This window comes from Diorhabda sublineata, chromosome 10, assembly GCF_026230105.1.
Source record: "Diorhabda sublineata isolate icDioSubl1.1 chromosome 10, icDioSubl1.1, whole genome shotgun sequence".
Lineage (NCBI taxonomy): Eukaryota > Metazoa > Arthropoda > Insecta > Coleoptera > Chrysomelidae > Diorhabda > Diorhabda sublineata.
In genome coordinates this window covers 13,453,720-13,480,272 of record NC_079483.1, presented here as the reverse complement: position 1 = coordinate 13,480,272, position 26,553 = coordinate 13,453,720, and the positions used below count along the sequence as shown (strand labels likewise).

General features: G+C 30.5%; 2 protein-coding genes across 4 annotated transcripts in view; both read left to right on the top strand.

The window, feature by feature from the left end:
• Window positions 1-3,174: 3,174 nt before the first annotated feature.
• Window positions 3,175-15,193, top strand: LOC130449306 (translation initiation factor eIF-2B subunit epsilon). 3 transcript variants are annotated; one of them, XM_056787038.1, is made up of 12 exons: window positions 3,175-3,349; window positions 4,773-4,905; window positions 5,086-5,210; window positions 6,958-7,149; window positions 8,530-8,707; window positions 9,296-9,540; window positions 9,696-9,746; window positions 11,004-11,314; window positions 11,563-11,778; window positions 12,337-12,455; window positions 13,296-13,460; window positions 14,889-15,191. In XM_056787038.1, exons 2-12 carry the CDS (start codon window positions 4,801-4,803, stop codon window positions 15,102-15,104), a joined length of 1,923 nt encoding a protein of 640 aa, XP_056643016.1. In that variant the 5' UTR covers window positions 3,175-3,349; window positions 4,773-4,800; the 3' UTR covers window positions 15,105-15,191. The 3 variants fall into 3 exon arrangements, with proteins under 3 accessions (XP_056643016.1, XP_056643017.1, XP_056643018.1); XM_056787039.1 differs by lacking the exon at window positions 3,175-3,349 and adding an exon at window positions 3,439-3,610; XM_056787040.1 differs by lacking the exon at window positions 3,175-3,349 and having other exon boundaries at window positions 4,508-4,905; window positions 14,889-15,193.
• A 3,016-nt stretch (window positions 15,194-18,209) lies between these two features.
• Window positions 18,210-26,553, top strand: part of LOC130449850 (sushi, von Willebrand factor type A, EGF and pentraxin domain-containing protein 1-like) — a 51,858-nt gene continuing 43,514 nt past the window's right edge. The window contains exons 1-5 of the mRNA XM_056787891.1: window positions 18,210-18,599; window positions 19,788-19,919; window positions 24,520-24,778; window positions 25,103-25,282; window positions 25,387-25,533. Coding sequence (XP_056643869.1) covers window positions 18,210-18,599; window positions 19,788-19,919; window positions 24,520-24,778; window positions 25,103-25,282; window positions 25,387-25,533 — 1,108 coding nt within the window. The remainder of the gene's footprint in view (window positions 18,600-19,787; window positions 19,920-24,519; window positions 24,779-25,102; window positions 25,283-25,386; window positions 25,534-26,553) is intronic.

Here is a 26,553-nt window from a genome sequence, read left to right as displayed (position 1 = left end):
AATATTCTTCTTTCTCTACAAGTTATGTGGCATATAAGATTACCAGGTGTATAACAGCTCCACATTTCTCAAAAACTCCACCACAAAGTTACATCATGTCAGAATACTTATAATTTCTTTAATGGTATTCAGAAAAGGACTTTTCGGAAACTATAACTCGAAATCACCAACCAACTGATTGCGGGACCTACCCACAGATCACCAATATTTACATGGTTCGCGACAATATTATTTATTTTACCAAATTGAAGTCGACTGAGAGTCTGATCCTGAACCACAGAATTAATACTATTATAAATTCTGTGCCTGAACAAGACCGTGGCCTGAATTAGAAGATGACATCCTTTATAAAATTCTGGTAAATTTGAATTTTATTGAAGGCCCGTAATTTAACTTATTTGAAGGTAATTGATAACGCTACCTCAGAATTAATAAATGTTCGAATTGATGCTTTTATTCATGAAACTTTCCAAAGTTGCAAATGTTTATGATGTAGTGTAACAAACAAAAAGATTTTGAGAACTATTATGAAAAAAATAAATTTGGAAATCCATTGGTTGAAATGTTTTCAGGATAAAATTGTTGTTGTCATTGTAAGAGAACTCTTTTTCTCACTGGAAATGTACACAAATCATAATCATAGTAATATTTGATCATCATTTAGTTATATCTTGAAAAAAAAAATGTTGCTATTTATTAATAAGGTGAAAAGAAATTGGAACAAAATATATATTTTTAAATGAAACTATATCAACTGAAATATAACATATTAGATAACTAAAACTAATTTTAATAAATTTCATTACTTGAACTGCACAATAAATCTCTTGCAATAATCAAGTGCAATTTTTTCTAATATGTTTTATTTTTCCACAAGTTATGTTAAGGACATCGTGTCGCACTGGTTATATAGGTATAAAGCTTAAAGTTTGTCTTTAAAACGTTATGTTCATAAATAATAATTTTAATATAAAATCTCAATAGTATGAGTAGAGCTATTTTTCTCAAAGCTAAATCAGAAGGTGAGCGGTTGTCCTTAACAAAGTAGCATTTTTACTTCATTGATGAATGTAACCAAGCAAACAGCCACCTTGGACTTCGGCTTCATAGAAATCATCCTTCTCCCTTTCCGTACGCCTTGATATCATTATGGTTACCAGCCTGGATATACCTAGGTGTCAGGAAGTGTTTGAAAAAAAGTATTCTTTCAAATTCATCATATGTTGGGTTGCCCCAGTGTCAGCCATCCATAAAGTACAGTCTGAGCCATATGCTGAAATATGTTCACAGCTCACAGCATGTCCTTATTTTCATCTGGTTGTTCACTCTCGGCTTTATTCTTTTGGCAGTTGTGACAATCGCTAGCCCAATAGTGTTCCTAGTGGCACTTGTAACTCTTGGAACGTCAACCAATTTGCTGTAAGGCACGTGAAGTTTCATTAGCCCTTCTTTTTTACTTTAGCGATATTTTGGCAAGAAGTGCCACTTCATCACTTGATTTTTTGCTCAGCAGACGTATTTCAATTAGCTCAAACATTCCATTAGACTATTGAGAGTTCTGTCTTGAATAGGAACACTCTCCCAGACACTTTTAAATTCAAAGTAAGGGGGAGGGAGAGTTAACATGATCTGTCACATCAATATTAATTTGGACAGTTCAGCCTCTGGCAACCTCTGGAAGAAAGAAAGATTCTAGAAGCCTATATAATTTCTTGAACTCAGCTCATATACAGAACTCACTTGGCCCAAATATCTTTGGCTGTTTGACAAGATGTGAGTTCTTCATTGGTTACATTCAGTGTATTCACCAAAAAGAGCTGAGCAGGCGAGTCCTTGGTCTTATATTCATCATTATTGGAACCATAAGCAGCCAAAGTCAACTATTTACGACATCCAAAACCTTTTAATGTGTCAGTAGTAAAATGATTTGTCTTTTCCAACTTTCTCAATAGAAGCCTTGAAATCAAATGATCCTGATGTGCTCATGATCAACTATCACAAAATCAAATACCAAGTCACAAAACAAACATTATTAAGGCACATCCATGTATTCAGCTCCTACAGTTCACGTAAATCTGGGCCCACAATCTCAAATTCAAATTAAAAAAGGAATAGAATTTTAGACAGTGTAATTAAAAACAACTACACATACAAATTGAATGTCAATGTCAACAAAACTGCTAGATACTCATATAATATTAGCTTATGTAGAATTTATTATTAATTTTGATTTCATGGTTTTCTTCATTGGAAAGAATATCATTGTCTTTTACTTTCTACATTTCTTACTAAATCGACACTCATTTCAGTTTGTACATCTGCCTCATTATTATCAATAATACACTTTTTTCTATTAAGTGAGACTTCTTTTTTCAAGTCTTTTCTGAAAATTTTAGCTAAAGTATGTACAGATATACCAAGCAAATTAGCTCTTGCTTGTATTGTAAGATTTGGATAACGAGTTAAAGATTCTTTTACATAAGGAATATAAACTAATCTACCCAGAGTACTTCTATTTTTTCTTGGTTTACTGGATAAATGACCATCTCCAAATAACTGACATTCCCATTTTCTGAGCGTATCGCATTTTGGAAATTGCTTCTTAAATCTAATAAGATAATTTTGTTCCAACTGTTCATCAGACATTCCTGTATATACTCTTTCATGGTACCACACAGCAGCAACTATTTTCTCTTCTAGAGTACAATTTGTCGCGTTACATCTTATTGCTTTTAATTGATTAGGTTGTTCCAAACTAGAATCATTGTCTTTGCTAGTGTTATTGGAAGTGTTCATTTTTCATATTCAAAGGATACGCCAGTTTATTAAATTCATAAAAATGCCAACCTTAACTTCGCTATAATTCTTTATATATTTCTCTATATTATTTAGACAATTCATTTATTATAAACTTCAAAAAATCTTCTTCATTTTCGTAATAGAAAGATCTCATCCACTAGGACTATTCGGTCTATTTTATTGATTTTTTCGGATCTTAAATGTTTCTAATGGATATATTTATAAACAGAAAAATTCACGTATTATGAATTATGACCTAAATTTTCAAATTTAAATTAAAAATCTAAACAGGCTACTTCATGATTTCTTAGTAGGCTTAAAAAGTGCACTCAACTACTCAGCTTTCAGAATCATCAATAAAAAAAATGTTACTTAACAGTCTACTTTTGCTAGAATTAGCCTTTAAAGACAGCGAAGTGGAAAAAAATCAAACAATTGGTTTAAAATAAATTCTTGCTATTTTATGATTTTTCTGATCAAGTTATGATAGAAAATGCTGCAAAGTAATAAAATCTAGCTTTAGAGGTTGGTTGGTCAAGAAAAGTTTTAGGTAAGAAAAAGGTTTGGCACTAAAGCACACATCATAATATAAATAAAAAAAAATTATTTATGAAATTTAAAGTAATTTTTCAAGTGGCCACCTCCAGCCGCAATGCCCATTGTACACCTTCGTAGAAAATTGTCTTTTAATCGTCTAAAAGCTGGCCTGTTCTCTCTAACGTTACCGTTTAGTTCAACGTAACTATTTTCAACTCAAGACGTTTTCCACTACCTCTATCGTTCACCAAGATATAGACCAGGCAGACCACGGGTATGTTTATGTTTCTAAATGTTCTTGATTTTAGGTCCCTTCTGTTTCAAAATTATTGAAAAAAAAACTAATTTAGAAACAGAAGTAATATGATTTAAGTTAAAATTGAAGAAAAACAAATAATTGTCTACTTCGGTTTTCAATATAAATCGTCATCGTCTTCATTATGTGAAATTCCACTTTCGCTGTCACACTATCCTCCTTGTTAAATCTGCCTCGTTTTCTATATGTTCTCTTTCAATATATTCATCTTTAACTTTTGTCACATTTGCGTAAATATTTTTTCAATATTCTATATATATATATATATATATATATATATATATATATATATATATATATATATATATATATATATATATATATATATATGTATACATATGTACATATAAAATATGTACATATATTTATAACCTACCAGATAGGTCTTAGCAGATAGTTTGAACAATATATTAACAAATCCGCCAAAACCTTTCATTATTATAAAATTTTGAACGTGTAATAAAGATAGGAACATGAACGAAAAATAATTTAAAAGAATCATTAAAAGAAGTAGATTTTGTATCACTAAATGATCGAACCTTCCTAACGTTATCAGATCGAAACAATACTATTTCAGCATTATATGAAATTATGCAAAGAAATCTACTCTGTCTGTCTGAAATTGGTTTATATCATCGCGGAAACGGAATGAAGAGTCTCAGCAAAACTATTTAATGTTTAAAGGGCAGATCTGTTCCTCCTATTTAAAAATAATATAATTAAGCTTTTAACCATATACTGATAAATAAGGCTAAACATATGTGTTATATGTGGGTAATTCAATGTTTTCCAGCGTAACTTATTTTTCTGCCCGATAAATATATTACCATAGTTTCATTTGTATGAAAAACTCTTAAACTGAAAATACCAAACTTGTTGCTCTCTATGCAGCACAAAATAAATTTCTACAAATTTTTAAAATTTTTTAGAATACAAGATAGTTTGAGTTTACTTGTCTAATTTGTACATGTACTATTTTGTAATCAGATATTATATGTGTAATAGTAAATATAGGTTGTCCAATTATTGTCAAGGTGGAGGCCAAGAAGCTTCGTGTAGAAGCCATAGATAACCTTTATGTTGGAAGAAGTATAATATAAATAAAGTTACGTTGTTCTAGGATTGAAAAATTAATATTCTTCCAAAAAATGAGCAATAAAAAAGAAATTCAGAAAGAAAAAACAACTCAAGCAGTAGTGGTAGCCGATACATTTTCAGATGAGTTCTTACCTATAACAAATGCTGTTCCTCATGTTAGTATTTGTATTTATAATTGATACTGTCTTAGTTGTATTATTGACATGTATTTAAACCATTTCAGTAATACGTAAGATTAGGTTAACGTTTTTTTAATTATTTTATAATTTCACATACGATATACATATAAATAGATAACATATATTTATCAACTTATTTGTTAAATTAACTTTTAGGCCCTATTACCAGTTTTAAACAAACCGCTAATCGACTATACTTTAGAATTCTTATGTCTTGGGGGAATAGAAGAAGTGTTTTTATTCTGTTGTAGTCATGCTGAAGAAATTAAACAACATATTAGGTGAGAATTGCACTAGATATATAGAACAATATTTAGATAAGGATTCATTGACATGAAAAATGGTTTTTTTGGATTCATAATATTGTGGCTGCTTACCCTCTAATTAGAATTTCTTGACTTAGTAGGTAACTATTTGTAATATGGACTAAGAGTTCTCTTGGCTTGTATTTGTATGCAAACTATGTCAAAAGTAGCAAGTATGTTATCTGTTTGTTTCTTGTGTTAAAAGTAACGTTTTTAAATTCCCATTACTTTCTTTACTCATAATAGTTCAACATATATAAGTTATGCTAAACAACCAATTAGTTTCTTAAATTGGGATGATAGTGAAAAGGTGTGTAAATATATTCTACCACTCTATTGTACCAATTCATTTGTCTTAGTTAACATCATTTAAATAATTTCATATAGCAACAATGAGTTGTGGTGATGCACCATTTTGCTGAAACCAAATTTCTCATAATTCTTACCAACTGCATTTCTTATTCCAAGAACTGGTTTCACAAAATTTCATTTTGGGTCATGATTATCTTCAGATAGTTCTTGTATTACCTTTACTTCATAAGAATAAGACTTATTTTTAATTTCACAGACTTTTTTCTCAACAGAAATACTAATTTAATAATTTTAATTGTGAACAACTCTAATTTTGAGACTATTGAATGTAGAATTGTGTGTGATTTGAATTTGTAACTTAATAGATTATAAAAAACAGAAAATTTATATGGGGTGTTCTGTTTCAAAAATATATTGATGAGTTATTTTTAAGAAACATTTATTTCTAATCCACTTGAGCAGATAGCCTGAATTATTTGAATTGAACATTTTATTTGCTATCTATTTGGCATTGAAATATTACCAAGTTATGTTTATATTGTCTCCAACAGATTGACCAGAGCTTTATGAAATGTAAATTTTTTGATGGGACGAATATTTTCTACCTCTTTGAATTTTCCCATAATTCTGAAATCATCCAAATAGTTCCATCGCAAAAAATTACTCATTGAATCACAGCAAATAATAAACATCAATCAACTAATTAATGATAATAAAAAATAATATGGATCCATATAATAATATTTACTAATATTAAAGAAACAACAATCTGATTGCTAAATTAGGTTATAATACTGTACTTATATCACAAATAATAGAAATGAAATTACATTTTATTAAATGTTATTTCTTATCTTAAACCACCCACTTCCTACAAGCAGAATGCAACTATTGATATAATTCTTAAGTTATCTCAAACAACCGCTTCTTAAAAAATACCAATCTTCGGAGTTTAGTAATTTAATATCAATTTTTGGGTAAGATGAATCAATGAATTTAAGAGAATGTTAGCAAATTTTCAACTATTATAAATTAATTAATAATAATTAATAATTAAGATGGTATTTTATTACCCGTCACAGAGAGAAATATCAAATGTTTTCTCCGCACAAAGTAGCATTTGTGAACCATAACAAAATCAAAAGTAGTGTTGAAGTTAGTTAAGAAAACTATCAAGATTAAGCAAATATTAATTGATGGAGGAATAAAAAGGTCCTTACATCATTTAATGACAATACCAAAAAAAGTGTTTCACTATTTTAGTTATTTCCTGATACTGTTACAAGCTTAAATGGTAATTTTCATTTGGCATTCTGTTCTAAGTTTTAAAAAAGCTTAAATAAACTTATTACAATCCCTTTATAGATCATTAAGATGTAACAATTGTATTTTACATTGTGATTTATTTCAGCAAGTGTATAAATAATAGAGATGGTTGGATATTAACTATGAAAGTTAATGTGATTGTATCAGAATCATGCCAGTCTTTTGGTGATTGTCTTAGAGATTTGGATGCAAAAGGATTGATTCGTGGAGATTTCGTTTTATTGGAACCTGGAGTAATATCCAACATACCACTACTACCACTTTTAGAGAAGCACAGGTAAATACTCTCTAATAGTCCATATACAGAAAATCTATTACAAGGACTTCAATTTTAGTTAAATTGAGCATGATAATAACGACTTGAATTTAAAAGAAATTTGATTTGATTATAAATTATAAATGAATTGTGATAAAAAAATGTGATGAATTATTTTATTGAAAACTATGTAGAAACATTACAAAATTTGGATTAGTTTCCTATGGCTAGCAATGCAATTATTCCAATCTTTAAACCATGACAGGAAAAATTTGCTCTGCTATAGTCTTTTTAATGTCAAGAATGTTGTCAAAACATTTCCCTTTTGGTATGTATTTTATTTTTGGAAGTCAAAAGTCGTATTCTTCTAAATCTGTGGAGTAAGGTAAATGTGAACAGACAGGAAGTATTTTAGTGACCAAAAACTCAAGTGACTAGTGGCTTGACAATAAAATTAGCAATTTTTAGTTATCTTTTGAATTCAAGACTCCACTGCTTCCATTATGTTTATGGAGGTAACCTAAATTAGTTTTGAGAAATTGGTTTTATTGGACTTTTTATAATTGAAATTACAATCCAATGTATCGTTTAATATAGAACCACCGTTTATAGAAAATATGTTGATGGTTACAATGCAAATTGATTTGATATCTCATTCCTTTAAGTTTCCCACTAAAACTTCTCTCGAAGCTAATAGATCATATTTGGATTGAACTAAGAAACTATGTTGTGAAAAACATTTAAAAATAAATTTGCAAGCTTTATTAGAGTTGATATTTGCCTAAAATGTATTCAGCAAGTACATGAAGAAAGAATACATTTTTATTGTTAACCAATGCAGACATCATTTTTTTGTAACTGCAATCTGCCAAGTTAGCAATTAGCATTTGAAGACTTGTGGAGTATCACTCTCGTGAGTGTCCAATGTTACAACTGATTTAGTTTGCTGTATCAAATAGCATTGAGTTTGTGGTTGTAAAATTATTTTCTTTCTCAGCACTGGATATAGTTTTGCTGTAATTGATTAAGTTTGGATTGTTTTGTTGATCATTTCATGTTTTTGTTTCAAGTGGTTTTTACAGCCAGTAATCACTCATTCTTGTTTGTTTCCTGGATTTGATCTCCTCTGGACTTCTTAAACATTGTTTGTTTATAATGGTCTCCCATTTATTTTCCGTACCAATGTTTGTGGCTGTCTGTTCATCAAGTTGGTACTTTTTGGCAATTTTGATATACTTTGTTTGGAGGAAAAACTGAACACTGAACACTTGCTTTTTAAACAATATGCAATAAATATTTGATTTGTTTAGGTTAGGTGTAATCCTGCTGTGTTACTTGATTAAGGTGAAAAAATAATAAATATTGGTGATTCACAGATTATAAAATAACTATTAATTACAGAGAAACTGTAAAGAAGGACAAATATGCGGCTATGACAATAATTTTACAAGAATTTGGAATTGGTCACATTGGATGGCAATCAAGTGAAGATATTCTATTGGCTACAGATTGTCACAATAGAATTCTGCTTTTCAAACAACTTGGTAAATCCCACACCAGAAAAGTAGAGTTTCCTATTGTAAGTTTTTGAAAACTATGTTTCAGAAATTTTTCATTTATCAAAGTGTTGTTATATTTTTTCACATTAATTTTTCAATTTTGAAGAACTTTTTCGTCTCATAATATTACATTATTAGTAGGTTCAGGATGGCAGGAACCAGAACAGATATTAAGATTTATTCATAAAATTTTCAATTTAATTAGTATTATTTTTACGGCATAAAACAAATAGAACTTGAATATTTCTATTTTTTAGAATGTGATTGATTATGTTGATTCCAATCTTACTTATAGATTCCAAACATGTTTCTAAGATTAGTAAGAAATAATCTTTTAAAAATGTTACAAGGCTCGACATTAATGTTGAAAGAATAAGACTCGTTAGTTGCCTTTATTTTCTAGTACGTAAAATGTGGATGATACTCTTTCCTATGGCGTGGTGTTGTAAATAAACAGGGATAATAAATCTAGTCACTGATATGATTGTAATACTGTACCTAATAATATATTAGTAATCTTAACACAACAATTAAAATTAGTTAGTTATAATATAAATATAATTCATGTATAAAGTTGAATAGTGAACTGTTCAAAATATTTATTTCAGGAAATATTTTTGGAGAATTCAACTGTAAACCTTCTACATAACTTAAAAGATACTCGGATTGCTATATGTTCTCCATCTGTTCTTCCATTATATTCTGATAATTTTGATTTTCAAACCAAGGATGATTTGATAAGAGGATTGTTAATGAATGAAGAAATTTTGGAAGGAACAATTTACACTCACATTTTACAAGGTAGTGATTTTGGAGGAGCTATTTCTTCCTGGAAAATGTATCAAGCAATTAGGTATTATAATATTATTATTTCTTTTGAAATATTTATCTGTGTTTGGACAAATTTAGAAATTCGTTAGTAAAAGTTAACAAAAAAATAATATTTTTTTGAGTTCTTTTCTACTATTTTGTCTAATTCCATAATTAAACTGTAATTACAATTTTCAGCAAAGAATTAATGAGAAAATGGATACATCCCCTGGACCAACCTCGAAAAAAGTAAGTTACATGTAAAAATATATTTGACTCACGATCTGATTTTTTGGAACGTTTGTTCTTTAATACCTTAATACTCTTGTTTTTCTTTATTATTCTGTGGTTCAAGTATTCTAAAAATGTTTGCTATATTCCATCCAATATGTTGACGTGAATTGTCATACTATACTGAACATACTGTTCACTACCATCAACACTGACAATTTTGTTCACATTCAGTCTCTGAAGATGAAAATGTGCAACAGTTTAATTGTTATTGTTGGTTTAGTGGTACAAATAGTCTGCTAAGTGTGTCACCACTGATTCCAGACATTCCAACTCAGTTGCCATACTTTATTTTATCCCATGTACATAAAATTTACAAGTTAATCACAGCTTATATTTTTGGAGGTGTTCTTTTACTATATGTTTCATTTGTATTGAATGTATTGTTCATAATCACCAATATATGCTTATAGTTTTCAGTTTCTTCCTTGCGCATCATTTATTGTGTTCTACTTTTGGTTTCGTTACACTTCCATCGATGTTCTCAGTAAAGTTATTCCTCTGTAGTTCTTTCATTGATTGCTAACTCCTGACTTAAAGACTTAGAAATTAGTAGTAACAACGCTTCTTCCAACCTTTTGGTTTCTTTGCCATATTCCAAGTAATGTATATTTTTGTGAATATGTCGTAAGCCTCCCATTCCCATGCTTTTAACATTTCAGGTGTTGTTTTGTAGCATCCATTTTTAAGCCATTTGATCACTTCTCTAACTACTTCTTTCATTATCACTTCTTCGTTTTTATCGTGGTCCTATTTATTATTTATGTTATTAATTTCTTTATTTTGTAAATTATTATTTTCTGTTTCCATCAGTAGTTGCTTAAAATACGACTTCTTGTTTATTACCTTTTCTTAAAGATTTAATTATTTTGTAAAACAATTTTTGTTTTCCTTTGCTGTTACGTTCCAGTTTGTCCAGTTTGTTACCTGTCCATCTCGTTTTCTTTGCTTTGGCTACCATGTATTTTACTTTTTCATAGTTTTATATTGTTTGCTAGATATAACTTTTGTATGTATTTTCTTCCTTTATTTGGAGTCAGTTTTGTATTAGTATTTGTTTTGCATATTGCACTTATGATTTTCCTCTCTGCCCTTCACTTCCCTTGTGTACTTGTGCATATTTTTGTGTTGGAACCATGTGTTTCTTATTATCATCTATAAAATTTCAATTAGATTAATGTAACGGGCGCTCTATATTTTCAAAGATCTTTTTAGGAACAAGATTTTCAAAAATGGTGTTGTTATCGGAGCTGGGACTCAGGTTACAGAATCATCGAATGTTAATAAATCTATTTTAGGCCCAAATGTGAAAATTGGTAAAAATGTAACACTGAATAATTGTTTCATATTTTCTGATACCAAAATAGAAGACAACGTTTCTATTCTTCATAGTGTAATTGGCCCAGAATGTGTAATAAAAGCTAATAGCAGAATATTTGCAGGAAGTATTATAGGAAAAGGTGTTGTAACAGAAAACGGGGTGGAAGTAGAAAATAGTTTGATTCAAGCCGAGATCCCCCAAAATGGTGAGATATGATTTATTTTCACTTCCAGCAACATTGAAGTTTCGTGAACTGTTATAAATATTTAGGAAAGAAGTTGAAAAAATTTAGTACAATGAATGGAAGTGCAAGCAATAAAAAAATGAGAACTCACTACTAATTTTTCAATATAAATTTAATTAATTGTATTCTTTATATAAATAGGATTTAAAAAGTGCTTTTTAGTTAGCTTCTTTAACTTGGTTGTTAAATGCATTTCTCTGAAATTACAGGTGAAGAATTTGTTAAATTGGGTAATAAAGCATACCAACTGAAATTATCTTCTGAAAACGATAGAGACGTATTACTCTCAGCTTTGTACAAAAAGACATATGTATTGCGGATTAACGATGTCGAAAGCGATGAGGAACATGAAGTTTTCGATGATTTTAGCGATACTGAAGACGAATTGTCTTATACTCAGTCACCTGTTCCCGATGACACAAAATGTAAGTTATTTTAACATATTGTTTTGAAATTTAATACTCATTACTTATAAAATAAAAAACATTCTTTTCTCCCTTTTAAAGCCTTTACAATTACATATCTAAATTGCCTTGCAGTATAGGGGTGGCTCCATAAGAATAGCTCTTGGTGTATATCAGAAACCCTTTAAGTACAGTTGCACATGAAAAACTATACCAAAAAAGAAAAAACTGGAATGTAATTTGAGTTTATATGTGTGTTAGAAGGCGCAATTGATTGAAAAATATTTAAAAAGTTCTATTCTATAAAATTCATGGAATAAAAAAACAATGATCACATGAGTGTTGAAAGTGATGAGAATGGAAAAGCTTGTGAAATCAAATAACAGTAATTTATGATACAAATGTTTAGAGTATTGCAAAATTTTTCAATTGCTCGATAATTCAGTTTTTAGATATTCGTAGCTGTTCTGATAAAAAAGCTTCTTAATGAATACTGTTTTATCAATTTTTTTTAGAATGGAGATTGTTTAAGTTAAACGGAGTGACTGTTTATATTAATAATCAACTATTTGTTTTTAGTATTTTTTAATGAAGTCATTGATAGTCTAACAAGAGGTTTCGAAGATAATCTGTTATGTGATAATCTGATTCTGGAAATTAATTCATCCCGTTATGCATATAATGTAACTGTCAAAGAGGTGAATATATTTTTTTATTCTAAATTAATTGATATCGCTATTTTCACCACACTTTATTCAACTCGCACTGTTTGTATGTATGGTAAAAATGTTTTAATCAATATTTAACTAACTTCCCACTAACGAATCAACTTGAAATTTTGCATAATTACCTACTCTGGTGGTAATTAAATGGGTAATATTTATTATGTATTTGTTCATGATTTCATCAATATACGTTGAGCTTGAGCGTAGTAAGTTCAATAGATAGATTATAAATACTGCTGTATTGCTTGAAGCTAATGGGAAAGAAACAACGAGGCGCTAGCTGATATGGAAAGGCCCTAAGGTTTATCTTAATGTAATTTGATTTTATGACTAAACAATTAATAGAACATGGGAAGTATTTAAAATATTGTTTATAAAATTTTACTAATACAATTACAAGACTAAAAAGTAAAAAATAATATATTATCAACAAAACTTTTTTAAAAAATACACTTTATAAAGGTTTAAAAATTAACTAAAACATAAATAATATATTACAAAAAAACCTTTATAAACTACACTTTATAAAGGTTTATAACTGTACTAAAAAGCAAAAAATAATCATGGCGAACAAAGTGAAGTCTTGTCTATGTGTAAAAAATTGTCTATCTAGTTTTTATATTTGTTGTATCTGAGTTTTTGAATTTTGAAATCAGATATAAAAAAACACAAGGCACAGACCAATAATGACTTCTTGCAAACGATAACAGGTACTTCAACTATCTGATTAGAATATAAATTCACTTGTATTTAGAAAATTTCGTATATGAAGCATCTCTTTCAGGAATTTCTAATGCTTTACTCATTTTTTAGGTAAACTTCAACGTGGTAAAAGCTATACTTTGCATCTCTGTGAAGGAGCCTATTGGTGTGCAATATTTCTCACACTTATCCCGTTTATTGTCATACTTTGCTCCAGTCCTAAAGAACTACCTACGTAATGAAAGTGCAATGTTGGATAGTCTACAAGCACTTGAGGTATTTTTTACTGTGATTTCCATTGTTTTAAACAATTCAAATTTCACTTGTTATTGAATTTACATATATAGAGCTTTTGCAACTTGCTCCATTTTGATTCATATGTTTTAGGATGTAGTTCTAGCTCATGAGTTGGAAGCAGTGAAAATTAAGATAAAGTTTGCATTTGAGCAACAGCTCATCAGATCTGGAATAATGTATAGAAAAATGTATCCAAATATTTTTTCAGTACATAAAGAAGTTATAAAAAACTGGAGATAGAGTTTTTTATAGATTTATACAAATCCAAATGAGAGAATATTCTCAAATCACAGAAAGTTCCAAATAAACAAAGTGCCAATAATTAGTCATGAAATTTTTTGTTCCGTGAGGCCTTTTTAATATGTGTTATCATAAATCACATCATATAAATTTAAAAAGTTTCAGTATTTTGTTTTTCTTAATAAATTTCTTAAAAACTAAAGCACTTGCATAAAATATTTTTAATTTTTATTCCAGAATTTTTGTAATGATAATTGTTTTATGTATATTCACTTTATACATTGAAGTTGAGTTATGGAATTTCCCTATCATAACAATATCTCAGTAAAATCATGCTAGCTTCCTTATAGGTTACCCATACCTCAGATAGCACTTTATAGGATTAGCAGAAACTTGTGGCGATTCTATGAGAAAGATGATTTGTCAATACAAACATACTCAAAAAATGCTTTAATTGAGAAAGCTCTTAAAGCATAGATCTAACTCTTCACTCCAACTATACCATAGTTAATTCGGAAAGTACGTGGTGTACTAAATCATAATAGCCCAAATTAGAATGAACCAGTATCAAATCAAACTTCTGAGACAATTTCTACTTATTCGGTGATTTTTTTTTAAATGTCTGTATGCTTTTCCTAAACAGAACAACGATCCCCATTTCTCTTTACAGAATGATAATCACAATTTGCCACCGCAATAGGTACTTACTTATTACTTTTACATGCACAATGAATTTATTAACCTATTAATTGCCATATTATCCTATAATTCTCCAAATTGCTCTTAATTTAATAATAGACTAATATAAAATGATTTATTACGCCAGCAGTTTCAAAATTCTTTTCTTATCACTGTAAGTATCTTGATCTCTGATTATGCACATTACTTCTGCAATACAATGTAATACCTAATCTATATCTTTGAAACATGTTTTCTTGGCATGATGATATTGATTTTACCGAAAAATTTCCTTATAGATAATGGCAATGAAAATGATTATGTTCTTATTATAAAGCATCTAATTTCTGTAAATTGAAAAAAAAATAGAATGTTAATGTTAAAAGGATCTATTAAACTTGTTAGTTTGATAAAAATCATAACCTTTTGATTTATTGTAGTAAATATTAATAAACATGTCATTTTTGTAACATACTTTCACCCTTTTAGGATGTTGCAACAACAAACGAAAATGTGAATGAAAAGTGGATAATAGCAATCTTACAACATGTGTATAATAAAGATTATATAACTGAAGATGTAATCTTAGATTGGTTTAATAATCTAGATCAGTCTTCTAAGTTTAGAAATCAAGTTAAACCATTTGCTGAATGGCTCCAAGAAGCAGAAGAGGCGTCTAGTGAAGAAGAAGAAGAAAGTGATTAACATTTTTTAAATCAAGTTTATTTTGAAAACAAATAAACGTTAATTTTGGATCCATTTAGTTACTAAACCAATTAAAAAAACTGTTTTAAACCTGTATTTCCCCCGGAATTTCATCCGTTTTTTCAACAACACCGTACACATGCATTGATTTGAATCATTTTTTGCCTTTCTCATCGTTCTAGCCATGGATGATATTATGACTAAAGGTTGAAATCCATTTTTTAGTATTTTTTCCATTGTTGTAACTTTTTTTTTAATGTTATTAAATATTTGTTTTGATCCCATTATGTTCACCAATGAAACACCAGAGGGCGCTCACTCCGATAGTAGTGCTGCCTCTATGTTTCACGCACGATCCCTATAGAGATAGATACTGATCACAATCTCTCCTGTGGCTGGAAACTACAGATATCTGTCAATGATCCTGTTCTTACCTCCGCGATAGTTGTGGCCTCTTGATTCGGGGTCGCATAAATTCCTACACACTTTGTAAAATAATCCATTACGAATAGGACGTATTTACAACCACTGTCTGTCGTCTGAAATTGTCCAGCGGCCATAGTGCTCTATAGATCAAGCGTTCCAGAAGAGCCTCCTTTGGGGGCTTTTTTGTCGTTCAACTGCCCTTTTTGGGACTACTTTATAATGAATTCACCCCTTTTCTGGGTCAAATGACTGTTAGTGTCGGGGTCAAGTGTGTGCCCAAATAAGGAGACTATACAGGTTCAGGTGAATATTATTTTCTTTCCCATTTATTACTAACAGGCAATGGAAAGGGCCAGGAAATCTTTAACTGGGGAGGAAACTCTCTCCGGCAGTGAGTCCGCTGTTGGTTTTGATATCCAAATCTCCGTTAGGGATTAGCATACGGAATTCATTTCTCGAATTCCTGATTTCCGTCCCCTCATAATTTTTTTCTTTTCTTCATTCAAAACACCTCGTTCACAAAATGCTCAGATTAGCCCGGTCCGCAATTCAAACCTTAAGCAAGCCGTCTCTCTCCACCACCTTCATAAAGGAATTTCCTCCTCTTCAGTACAAACTAATCACCTCGACGGACATCGTCAGTTACATTGACATTTTACAGAACCTTATTAAAAAGGAAACTTCTGCGAAAGAAAAACTTTAAAAAGCCTTACAATTCATCGAAACATGTCACAAATTCCCTCAAAAATAACAAAAGTTCATTTCCTGCACTTTCTGCTAGATCCTTTGCGTCCATGGTTTCGTAGAAATCTCAGAAATCTACTTACAGCTAGATTACACTCATCTGAGCGCAATTCCAAAAAGGAATAGAAATATTCCTCGCCAAAAACCACAACCCACTCAACCACCCTTAATTTGAGAAATATTCCTCAAAAATACACCTCCCAGAGGGAGTTCTACAATCTCCTCAACACTCAAGAGCTGTTGAGGGCACAAATGAGCTTCTTCAAAGCCAACCCCAACGGTACCGCCCTCCTAAAAATTCATTCCACGTTTCATCCCGAAACACTGGCAAGAAAAATCCATTACGCCATTGGCGGCGAGAAAATCGCCGTCATCTCCACATCCCGCGTGCTAGTATCCGAAACGCTACAACGCCTCATTCCCTCCTTTTACGGATACAACTTACCGTGACTAGCGGTGGGTAACCGCATTCATTTTGCATTTACCCAAAAGCCAAGTACCTTCCTAGGAAGTGTGAAGTTCTACGAACTTCACAATAGGGACCGTTAATTGCCAAGGTTTGGCCAGAAAGCTTCGTCTATTGAAGCATCTATTAAGCTCCCACAATATTAAAATTTTATCTATCACTGACACCCTCTTGAAATTACCTCCAAGATTCACTGGCTACACCACTTTCCATTCCGTAACAAACTCCACTTGTCACACCACCCACTTCATCCAATTCTGTCCCAACAGAACCTGTAGAGAGTATCTTAACATATACTGCATTTCGGACATCCACAGTAACATATATACATATATCGAAAACTACGCAAAAAACAGCTTTGGAATTGTGAACTTTGAAGCCAATAAAATAAGGAAACCACACATAACACTTGTTTTCAAACACAATTTTAGACTAGTCTAAAATGAGTTTTAGAGCAAAATAATTTATAATAAAATTGGGACTCTAAATATAGCTAATTATTCAACCTGTATGAACGATTTTATCGTTATCAATTTCTACAATAGATGAAATATTTTCCATAACACGGGCGTAATAATTGTTCTCTATACATATCATCTTTATTCCATAAAAATGTTCAAATTGGCTTCTTGATGGAATATTATATATCGTATTAGTGGTTGAAGCACATAAACGTCACACATTATCTCCTACAGACATTGAGACAAACATAAGATTGCTGGCGCCATAAGACTTCTGTTTATCCATTTTATTTCACGATCGTTATAATCGAGACTGAATTAAAAAATGACTGATAGTACCCTTATGGTCGCATTAATGATAAATATAATAGTATACCAGTCTATACAGATTAATAAAAGACATAATTTTGTCTGGATTTTATTTGATGGATTGAACATTTTTGATGAGTGCTACTAAACAAATACCTAAAATGTAAAAATCTTTCACCTGACACGGTAGTTCAGAACTAAAAGGATGGCACACAATCATCAACAGCTTGAGCAAAGGGAAAAACAAAACTCAATAAAAATTTCAAATGGTTCAAGTTGATTTGTCTTAATAATCGAATTCTACACTTACGATTTTGTTGGATATTGCTTTGAAATTACTAGAAAAGAAAAACAAGTGCACTACTTTATAAATGTATCTTTATAATTTTTGAATTTTTGTTTTTTATGAAATAACAATTTATTTTGGTATTTTTCCATTTACTCATCATATTATCATAGAATTTTCCCTACATGTTCTCCGTATATTTTGATATAAAGTAAGAATTGACGTAATATTTTTGGTATAAAATGCGTATCATCTCTCGTAAGTTATATTAGAGAATTTCGGACAAAACAATAACCAATATTTTCATATATATCTGAACTGGACTATAACAAATGTTTGAACAGATGTAGCAAAAGTAGTTTAATGAACCTACATCTATTTTAGAGTTTGACCCTAAGCTAAGCACTCACATAATGACAAATAACATTATTTTAGTAATTTTAATATCGTTTATCATAGTAATAACAACTTCATTTTCAGAAAATTTTATAGATGATTTTACTACAAACAGTGAGTTTCTAAATTTTGGAAGAAAAAAATTATACAGCTCTGATAAAATTAATTCAGATAGTGAAAGTAAATCAAAAATCGATATATTGGGAGATATATTGAAAATTCAAACAGATTCCATTAAAAATTTCACAAAGCTGGATATAATTTTTCTAATAGATGCTTCGTCTAGTGTTGGTGAAAATAACTTTAAAAATGAATTGAAATTTGTGAAAAAATTACTCAGTGATGTGATAGTTGATTATAATCACACAAGAGTTGCCGTGGTAACATTTAGTTCACCGACTAACATAGTAAGTATTAATAATTATTATGGTATTCACATTTAACTATTTCAACAGGAAAGACAGCGTCAAAGATTATTTCAACTTCAGTTTTAATAATTGAATGACAAAAATGAATTGAACCCCGATGACAGAATAGTGAAACTGTATCTAGCAAAATGAGGATAATTTAAAACATACAAAATAATGCACAGGAAGTTGTGAAAGTGTATGTTGATGTGTAACAAGTTATCATAAATATCACATGTTACACATCAAAGAAAGATTACCGGTTGCTGATTATAATAGTGTCCCATACTTTTTCAACAGTATGATTAGAGTTTATTAAGTTTTATACAGATAATGAACGTTCAGTTTTGGTTTAGAAACTTTGGTATTTGATGAATTGTTCAATATTGTTATTATAAAGTTAAAGTTAATATTTATTCAAGTATTGACAGTATTTGTCGTTAGAAGGTATTAATGTTAACAACAAAATAAAAAAAAAGTTTAATAGAAATTTGAAGTTTTAAGCTGAGCTTTCTTCCTTTTTTCTTTTCTTTTAACCTTTACTTTTTGTGATTACTTTCAGACAACTTTTTCATTCTGTTGCAAATTATACCAAAAACTGGCAACCAAACGAAAAAACCATATTGTGTGATTTTTTTGTCTTTTTTTTAATCTTTAATCTTTTTTTTAATATATATGATTTATCTTTCTTTTAAAAACATTAAAAAAAACTAATTTTAGAGACTTAAAATCACGAACATTTAGGTCTTTTCTGTTTTAAAATTAGTTTTTTTTAATTGAAACAAAAAAAAAAATTTGGACGTTTCCACTTCTCTTTGAGTGTTATCCTGTCACAAAAAAGATCAATGACAATAAGTTTGGCTGATAGATCTATCCAACTATCAGATCCTGAATTTAGATGCTTAGCTATTCAAAGCTAATTTTTCAATCTTTATAATTGAATTTATGTTTCTTTGATATATCACGGTTCGTTAATGCAGTTTTATTTTTTTTATCGTATTGATGACCTCTCAGTCTATTTTCTAAATACTGAGATGTTTGCCCTATGTAGACAGCGTCACAATCATTACAAGGTGTTTGATATATAATATTACTTATTTTGTTTCTGTGCGTTTTAGATTTAAAATGTATTATGTATATATATAGAAAAAGAAAAACTATATATTTCTCAAATTTCTTAATTTTAAGTACAAGAATATCGATCAGATTGGAAGAGTTGCTCAAAATTACAACAAATGTGTCTTATTAAATAGACATTTGAAAGAGGTGAAATATAGAGGAGGAGAAACTTATACTTTGGGAGCGTTCCAAAAAGCTAAGGTAAATAATATTTTGATAACATAAAAAAATTATTCTTCTGAATGCTCTTGATTTTAGGTCACTTCTGTTTTAAAATTCTTAAAAAAATAATTCTAAAATAGAAGAGAGTTAAAATTAAGAGCATTTCTTTAGTTTCTTATATCGTAGACCTTATCATGTGTTTATATTACTCAATCGCCTTGATTTTAGGTGTCTTCTGGTTTGAAATAAATTTTTTATAATTTCTTGAAGACAGATAAACATTTGACTTTTCGACCTCTTGCAGTCAAGTCAAAATATGACTTGACACTCACAATTTACGTACATTAATAAAAGAACTGATTCAAATAACCTCAATTTACACATATCATTTATATTTTGAAAAACAAATTCTATTACTACTACTTCTAATGGAATAATTACATTCCATTTTTAAATTGCAAAAATGTATTGATCATCCGTTGTTGTATAAAACCTTTCTTTCCATTCAAGAATAAAATAATTTAGTGATTGACCTGTCGAAATACCTTCAACAGCTTTTATCACGCATATACTATTTTCAACCCTCCTACTTCCTATCTTTTCGGGTGGTAAGGTTGGCAATGCGAAATGAGCCCCGTATTCGGAATCAGATGAGGATATGATAGTAATGGCAGATAACTTATTAAATAAGCCTGATTCTATCGATAATCAAGACTCCTTAGCAAGAGAGGGAGAGATAGAGCATCGGTATAACATTATCCATCTCTCATTAATCTATTCTGACTGGAGGTTTCGAGTGATTGAAACGGCGAACTTATTGCAACGTTTGATCAAACAAAACCGGCCACTTTTGGCTAAGAAAAAAATGTTGTTTTATCAAGACAATGCACCAGTTCACACATCCGTTGTTACAATGGCCAAAATTAATAATATAAAGTTTGAATTGCTACCTCATGTACCCTATTTGCCGTGATGTCGACAGTTAATGGCTATTTTGAGGAACTTGAGGATTATTATTATAAAAAGATATCGAACATCGCTGGGAAAAGTATATGGACCTAAAAGGAGTGTACATTGAAAAATAAATAAATTTTTTTTTCCAGAATTATTGAGTTTTCTTTGCAGGACCAGGTACTTCTATATATACTGTTCCAATGTATATCCAATGATAGGAAAACTCATCTTCTGAGTACGATGCGTCAACGGAAATGGTAATTCGAAAAAAGTTAAAATGAAAAAATGTTGAAATTGTGGCCAAATATTTGAATAGTCAAACCGTAGAAATGGAAAAGACACTAATTATTTCAATCAAGTAAATTAAAGAGCAGCTTGGAAGTGAACGAAAAGTTCTTTTAGATAATAGGATGCCGTATTCATCCAGTTTGCGATTTACTTTGAAATAGCGTCACAAAGTTAATGATATTATTTATGATTATGAATCGTCGTTATGTAAGAATTCCTTAACAATTTTCGGTAGTTTTCGGGCAACAAAAGTATCGTGAGTATCAAATGAAGGAAATCTCCAAGTACAATCATAGCAATTTGAACCTAACCCCGCGAAAGTATCAACAATCACATAGATTCGGCAGAATCAGTGAAAAGCGAATATCATATCATGAGATTAGAAAATTTACATATGACATGACATTCTGTAAAGGTTGTCATTAAATACTACTACCTACAAAATAAAAACTCATCACTCTCCTAGAAGTTTTATGTCAATAAAAATACTTCAAGCCAAAGATGATAATTATATCAAGAAAAGCCATATCAGTTATTATAAACAAGTAATTTAATTAATACAACAATGTATGACGTTGAAGTTTTGAAATAAATTATTAAGATAGCTATGATCGAATGAACTTGTTCAATTCGAATGAATTAGCCATTGAATAGTGTATTTTTAGTCTCAATAAAGTATCTTTTTAAAAAGTGACCTTTGAGATAGTAACATTAATTTGGCCCAATCATAGGCATATTGGGTTAGGTTAGGTTAGTTATCCTCTTTAACTATAAAGAATGTTTGAGAAATATTAAAGAGTGCTAGAACAAAAGTAAATTATATTTAAATCCAAAAATAATTCAAAGAATCATAAGAAAAGTCGACAAAGAAAAATAACCTTAGGAAATGTAAGTGACGGAGTGAAGAAAACAGTAAACAGTAGTAAACCAACCAACAACTAGCAGGTATATGAGAAATAACCATCTACATAAGTTACCATCATCTCTTATGTATTCACCAACTTTCAAACTGCAATGGTGAACTCCCCTTTCTATCACAAAAAATTCTATTCAGGCTATTCAATATCGAAAGAACTCAAAGAACCCCATGAATCATCATAATTCTCAAAAAAAAAAAACGTTACAAGCTACTCTTAGAGGAAGCATAACTTCAGGGGATAATAGTTTCGTGATGAGAGCATTTGACAATAATACAGATGAGCCGATGAAGACTAATATGACACTAATGCCAGCACAGGAAACAATTTGAGCTATAGAAGGCTTACTTCAACAAAATACTGGGACAATAAATAAAGTTCTAACTTAGGAATTCACAGCAGCTAAAATCAATTAGTTACTGTTAATTGATATTCAGACTTATCAATCATAGTCTAGCTTTCAAAGTTAATTTCCTCTGTTACTAGGAAATATATATATTCGTAAGTTCATGGTATTCCAACCCATTGGGTGTCAAACCCATTACTCCAAAGACATTTCTTAGATGAAATTTAGCATTGATTTGCTGTAAGAGAACCCACTTTGGGTTAACTAATCTTAGTTATCTCCGATAAAACCCCATATATACGTATCAGCTATCGGAATTGATTGGTAACCATCTGGAAGTACAATAAACCTTCATAATTCCATCGGACACACAAGACTTTCCATTCGAATCAAAAACTCTTTGTGACAGGTTCTTGTAATTGTACTTTTTCCAAACATTGATTTTTCATGTTCGGGTTGTTTAAATAAATCCATTTTTCATCGCAAATCAACGATGCGTTTAATGAAATGATCATCTTACTGCAGGGCAAGTAGCTTATTACACACCTCTACTCGACGTTTCGCTCATCTAATTCATGTTTTAATCCATTCATTTATTGATATAATAATTCATTCACTATTTATAGATATTACCTAATGATTCGATGTGTGGTATTTTTAGAAGGTCCAAGGAATCCGATAATCTGCTAGGTCTGGTACTAGGTTGGTTTTCTATTGCTTAGTTATAACCTTAATATCCCACGCAGGTAAAAGACCTGAGCGCGAATGATCTTTAAGCTTCAAATTTTTATTACAGATCGCCACTATTATCATATATTTTTCTTGCTGCTACGATTGTTTCAAACTTTTGTTTCCAGTAATGTATTAACAATACACTAACTTATTGATTGAAAGGACGTGAAGAAATTTGTACTTTCAACAAGTAACAATATGTTTAAATTGAGACGTAGTCATTATCACATAAGAAAAACGACATTACTTATGAGACACCCTCCGTATATTAATTGAATAGAAAGCTCATCCTATACGCATAGTTGGATGGAAGATTTGCGATTTCTGTTGAGTAGATCCACTTTTATAAATCCTCATTAGAACAACGTACTAATGTTTAACATTTTCAAAGGTCAAAATTATGTTGTATAAGTAGGGTAGTTGGAAAGAGCTGTTTTCAAAAAGACCAAGCTTGAAAAAAGCAGTTTATATAGAATCGGCGTTATTAGTGTTTTCCACAATGATGCTTCTCTTCTCTCCCACTCTTTATTTTAGTAGTATTTTAGTCATGCCTTGAAAGTTTTTATTGAGCCTAAGAAACAGGTTAATTTTATAAATTTTGGCTCTTATCATTTTTGTTGCTTCAATTATGCCCTCAAACGGTTTCTGATATATGACTGTCTTATTGTGACATCCGGTACGTGTGGACACAACTCGTCATGTATATTAATTCTCCAGGTTACTGAGTAGATGATTCCAAAAATTAGGACAATCGATATCTTCTTCTTCTGGTGATTTGTCCCTTGATATTTTCACAATTCGTTCTTCCGTCATGCGGTCAATGTGCTCATTCCATTTTATCTTTCTATCCAGTACCCAGTCATTGATATTATCTATCCCGCATGTTCGTCTTATGTTTTCACTCCTTTCTCTATCCAGTAGTGTTCTTCCCGCTATTCTTCGAACTATTTTCATTTCTGTAGTCCCCAATATCCGTTTCGTTTTAGAGGTCTCAGGTCGGGTCTCTGCTGCATAGGATAATATAGGTCTGATTGCGGTCTTATATATGCGGGCTTTTGCTTCAGTTCGCATGTATTTATTTCGCCAGATTGTGTCATTTAGGTATGCTGCTGCTCTTGAGGCTCTTGTAGCTTGGTTTCTTACTTCCGTCTCCACGTCCCCGTGTCCAGATATTTCGATTCCCAGATATTTAAATTTCATTTCCTGGTGTATTATTTTGTTATCCACCACAAGCTTACATCTGATCGATATGTCGACAATCGATATGTTGTTTAAATTTCCAACTGAATGATAATTTATTGTTTCCTTTAATATATCGCACAAAGTCTATAAAATCTGTTGATGTTTCATAATTCCTTTCCTGTTAGTACTGATATCGACGGACTATATTGATTTGTTTCAGGAAATTATAGATGCATCGAACAGAACAGATTCTAAGAAAGTAATTTTTCTAATAACTGATGGTTACTCCAATGGCGGAGATCCTGTTCCTGTAGCAACAGAGCTCAAATTAAATTCAGTTATAATATTTACAATTGGAATTAAAAACGGAAATTATAAAGAGTTATATGATATTTCTTCTACACCCGGACAATTCTATAGTTATTTGTTAGACAGTTTCAACGAATTTGAAAGTTTAGCGAGAAGAGCTCTCCATTCAGGTTTGTTTTTTTGTTATTCTTCTCAAACGGCATTCGTTATTTTGACAAAAACTCTTGACATAACACAGTAGAAGATAACCAAGCTTAGTTTTTCACTGTATCATTAAAAAAAGTTTTTAGTTGACATAGATGTATATTATTCCTATGAAAAAATGAAAAAGATGCAATCTTTGACTAAAAATTACAATATTCTTAAGTTTAATAATTCCTGCAAGAAATAATAAGTAAATAACTTATAAAACCACTAATAGAAAAGTTTTTCATGTGGCTCCCACATATGTATATCGGTCTAACAATTAAAAATGATGAAGATATTTTTTGCAGATCTGAAACATGGAGATTACATTCCTTTGGGATACAATTTTGCTTGCAATGAATTATGTAGAGAAAGTGGGGACTGTTGTGATGAGAAGGCTATGTGTACATGCGGAACAAGTACCGGACATTACGCTTGTGTATGCAAGGCGGGTTATTATGGATCGGGCCTCAAAAATAATTGTTTCCGTGAGTAAATTATACAAAATCCATTCGTGAAACAACTAAACTTATAATTTTTCCTGTAAGTCATTGAGTTGTCAATGTAAACATTCAATATTTTTAATCTTCAGCTTGTGAACCAGGAACATATTCAGATGGACCAAATATATGTTTGCCATGTCCTGATCAGTTCCATACTACAATTTCACCGGCATATGGAATTGATAGTTGTATTTGCAAGGAAGGATACAAAGCTACCGGAAATGGAGAATGTAAAGGTGAGTTAAATACGAGGTATTATTTTCTTGTGGTATTACGTTAGAACAATGCTAAGAATAGGAGAGATGCAAGAAATTGGATTCAGATTAAGAAAGTATGAAACAGATATCGCGGCACTACCTACAGGAAAGAAAATTGAAGGGAGGAGGAATTATAGAAATCAAACATTTTAGCTGCTGATATTCATAGTTTTTGGGGAATTAAGATAGAAAGTCTTGGAATTCAGACCAATAAATGAAACGCTGGCATACTTAAGAATTGAAGTCTCTCTAAGTATCAAATGTGTACGTCCCAACTGAGAACAGTGAAAAGTACTAAATTTCGGCACCATAAAAATCACTGAATGACCTGGGTATCGCCAGATCAAAAAACATGCTTACAAATACATAACGTGATGGTAAATAGAAGAAAACACGCATCAGTAAAAGATGTCAGATCGTACGGAGGAGCATGTGCGGACTTCCAACATTTCATGGCGAAAATAACTAGTACAAACGCCATAAATAGAATTTGGACAAACTACATCTGATAGAGCATAAAAAGGTAATGTCGAGGGAATAAAGGATAAAGACAGAGAAAGATCACCTATATAAATAAATATGGGCACATTTCTTTCAAAGCTTGCTAACTCGCATTTAGTTAGTGTATAATAAATAGTCATAGTGAACAGAACAAAATAGAAAAGTCATCGAAGAATTTAAATAAATTATATTATAAAGTTAGTGTTCGTGATAAGTTGCTTATTAAAATTTAGTTAAATGACCATGAGAGACCGTGTTTATAAATTCACCCCACGAATAGAAAGATTGTAAATAAATAAGAAAAATATTACACAATCCAACTTCTATTCTTAAAATTTAATGTTATTCATGTATGTATGTATGTATGGATATTGGAGTATCATATAAACTGCCATTCTAAGGATCTATCGTGTTTACAGCTGATCTGTCACACTCCTTTTAAAAAGTATAGAATTTGGGATGTATGTAATTGCCGGAGATCCTCGTCTTCTATTTCAT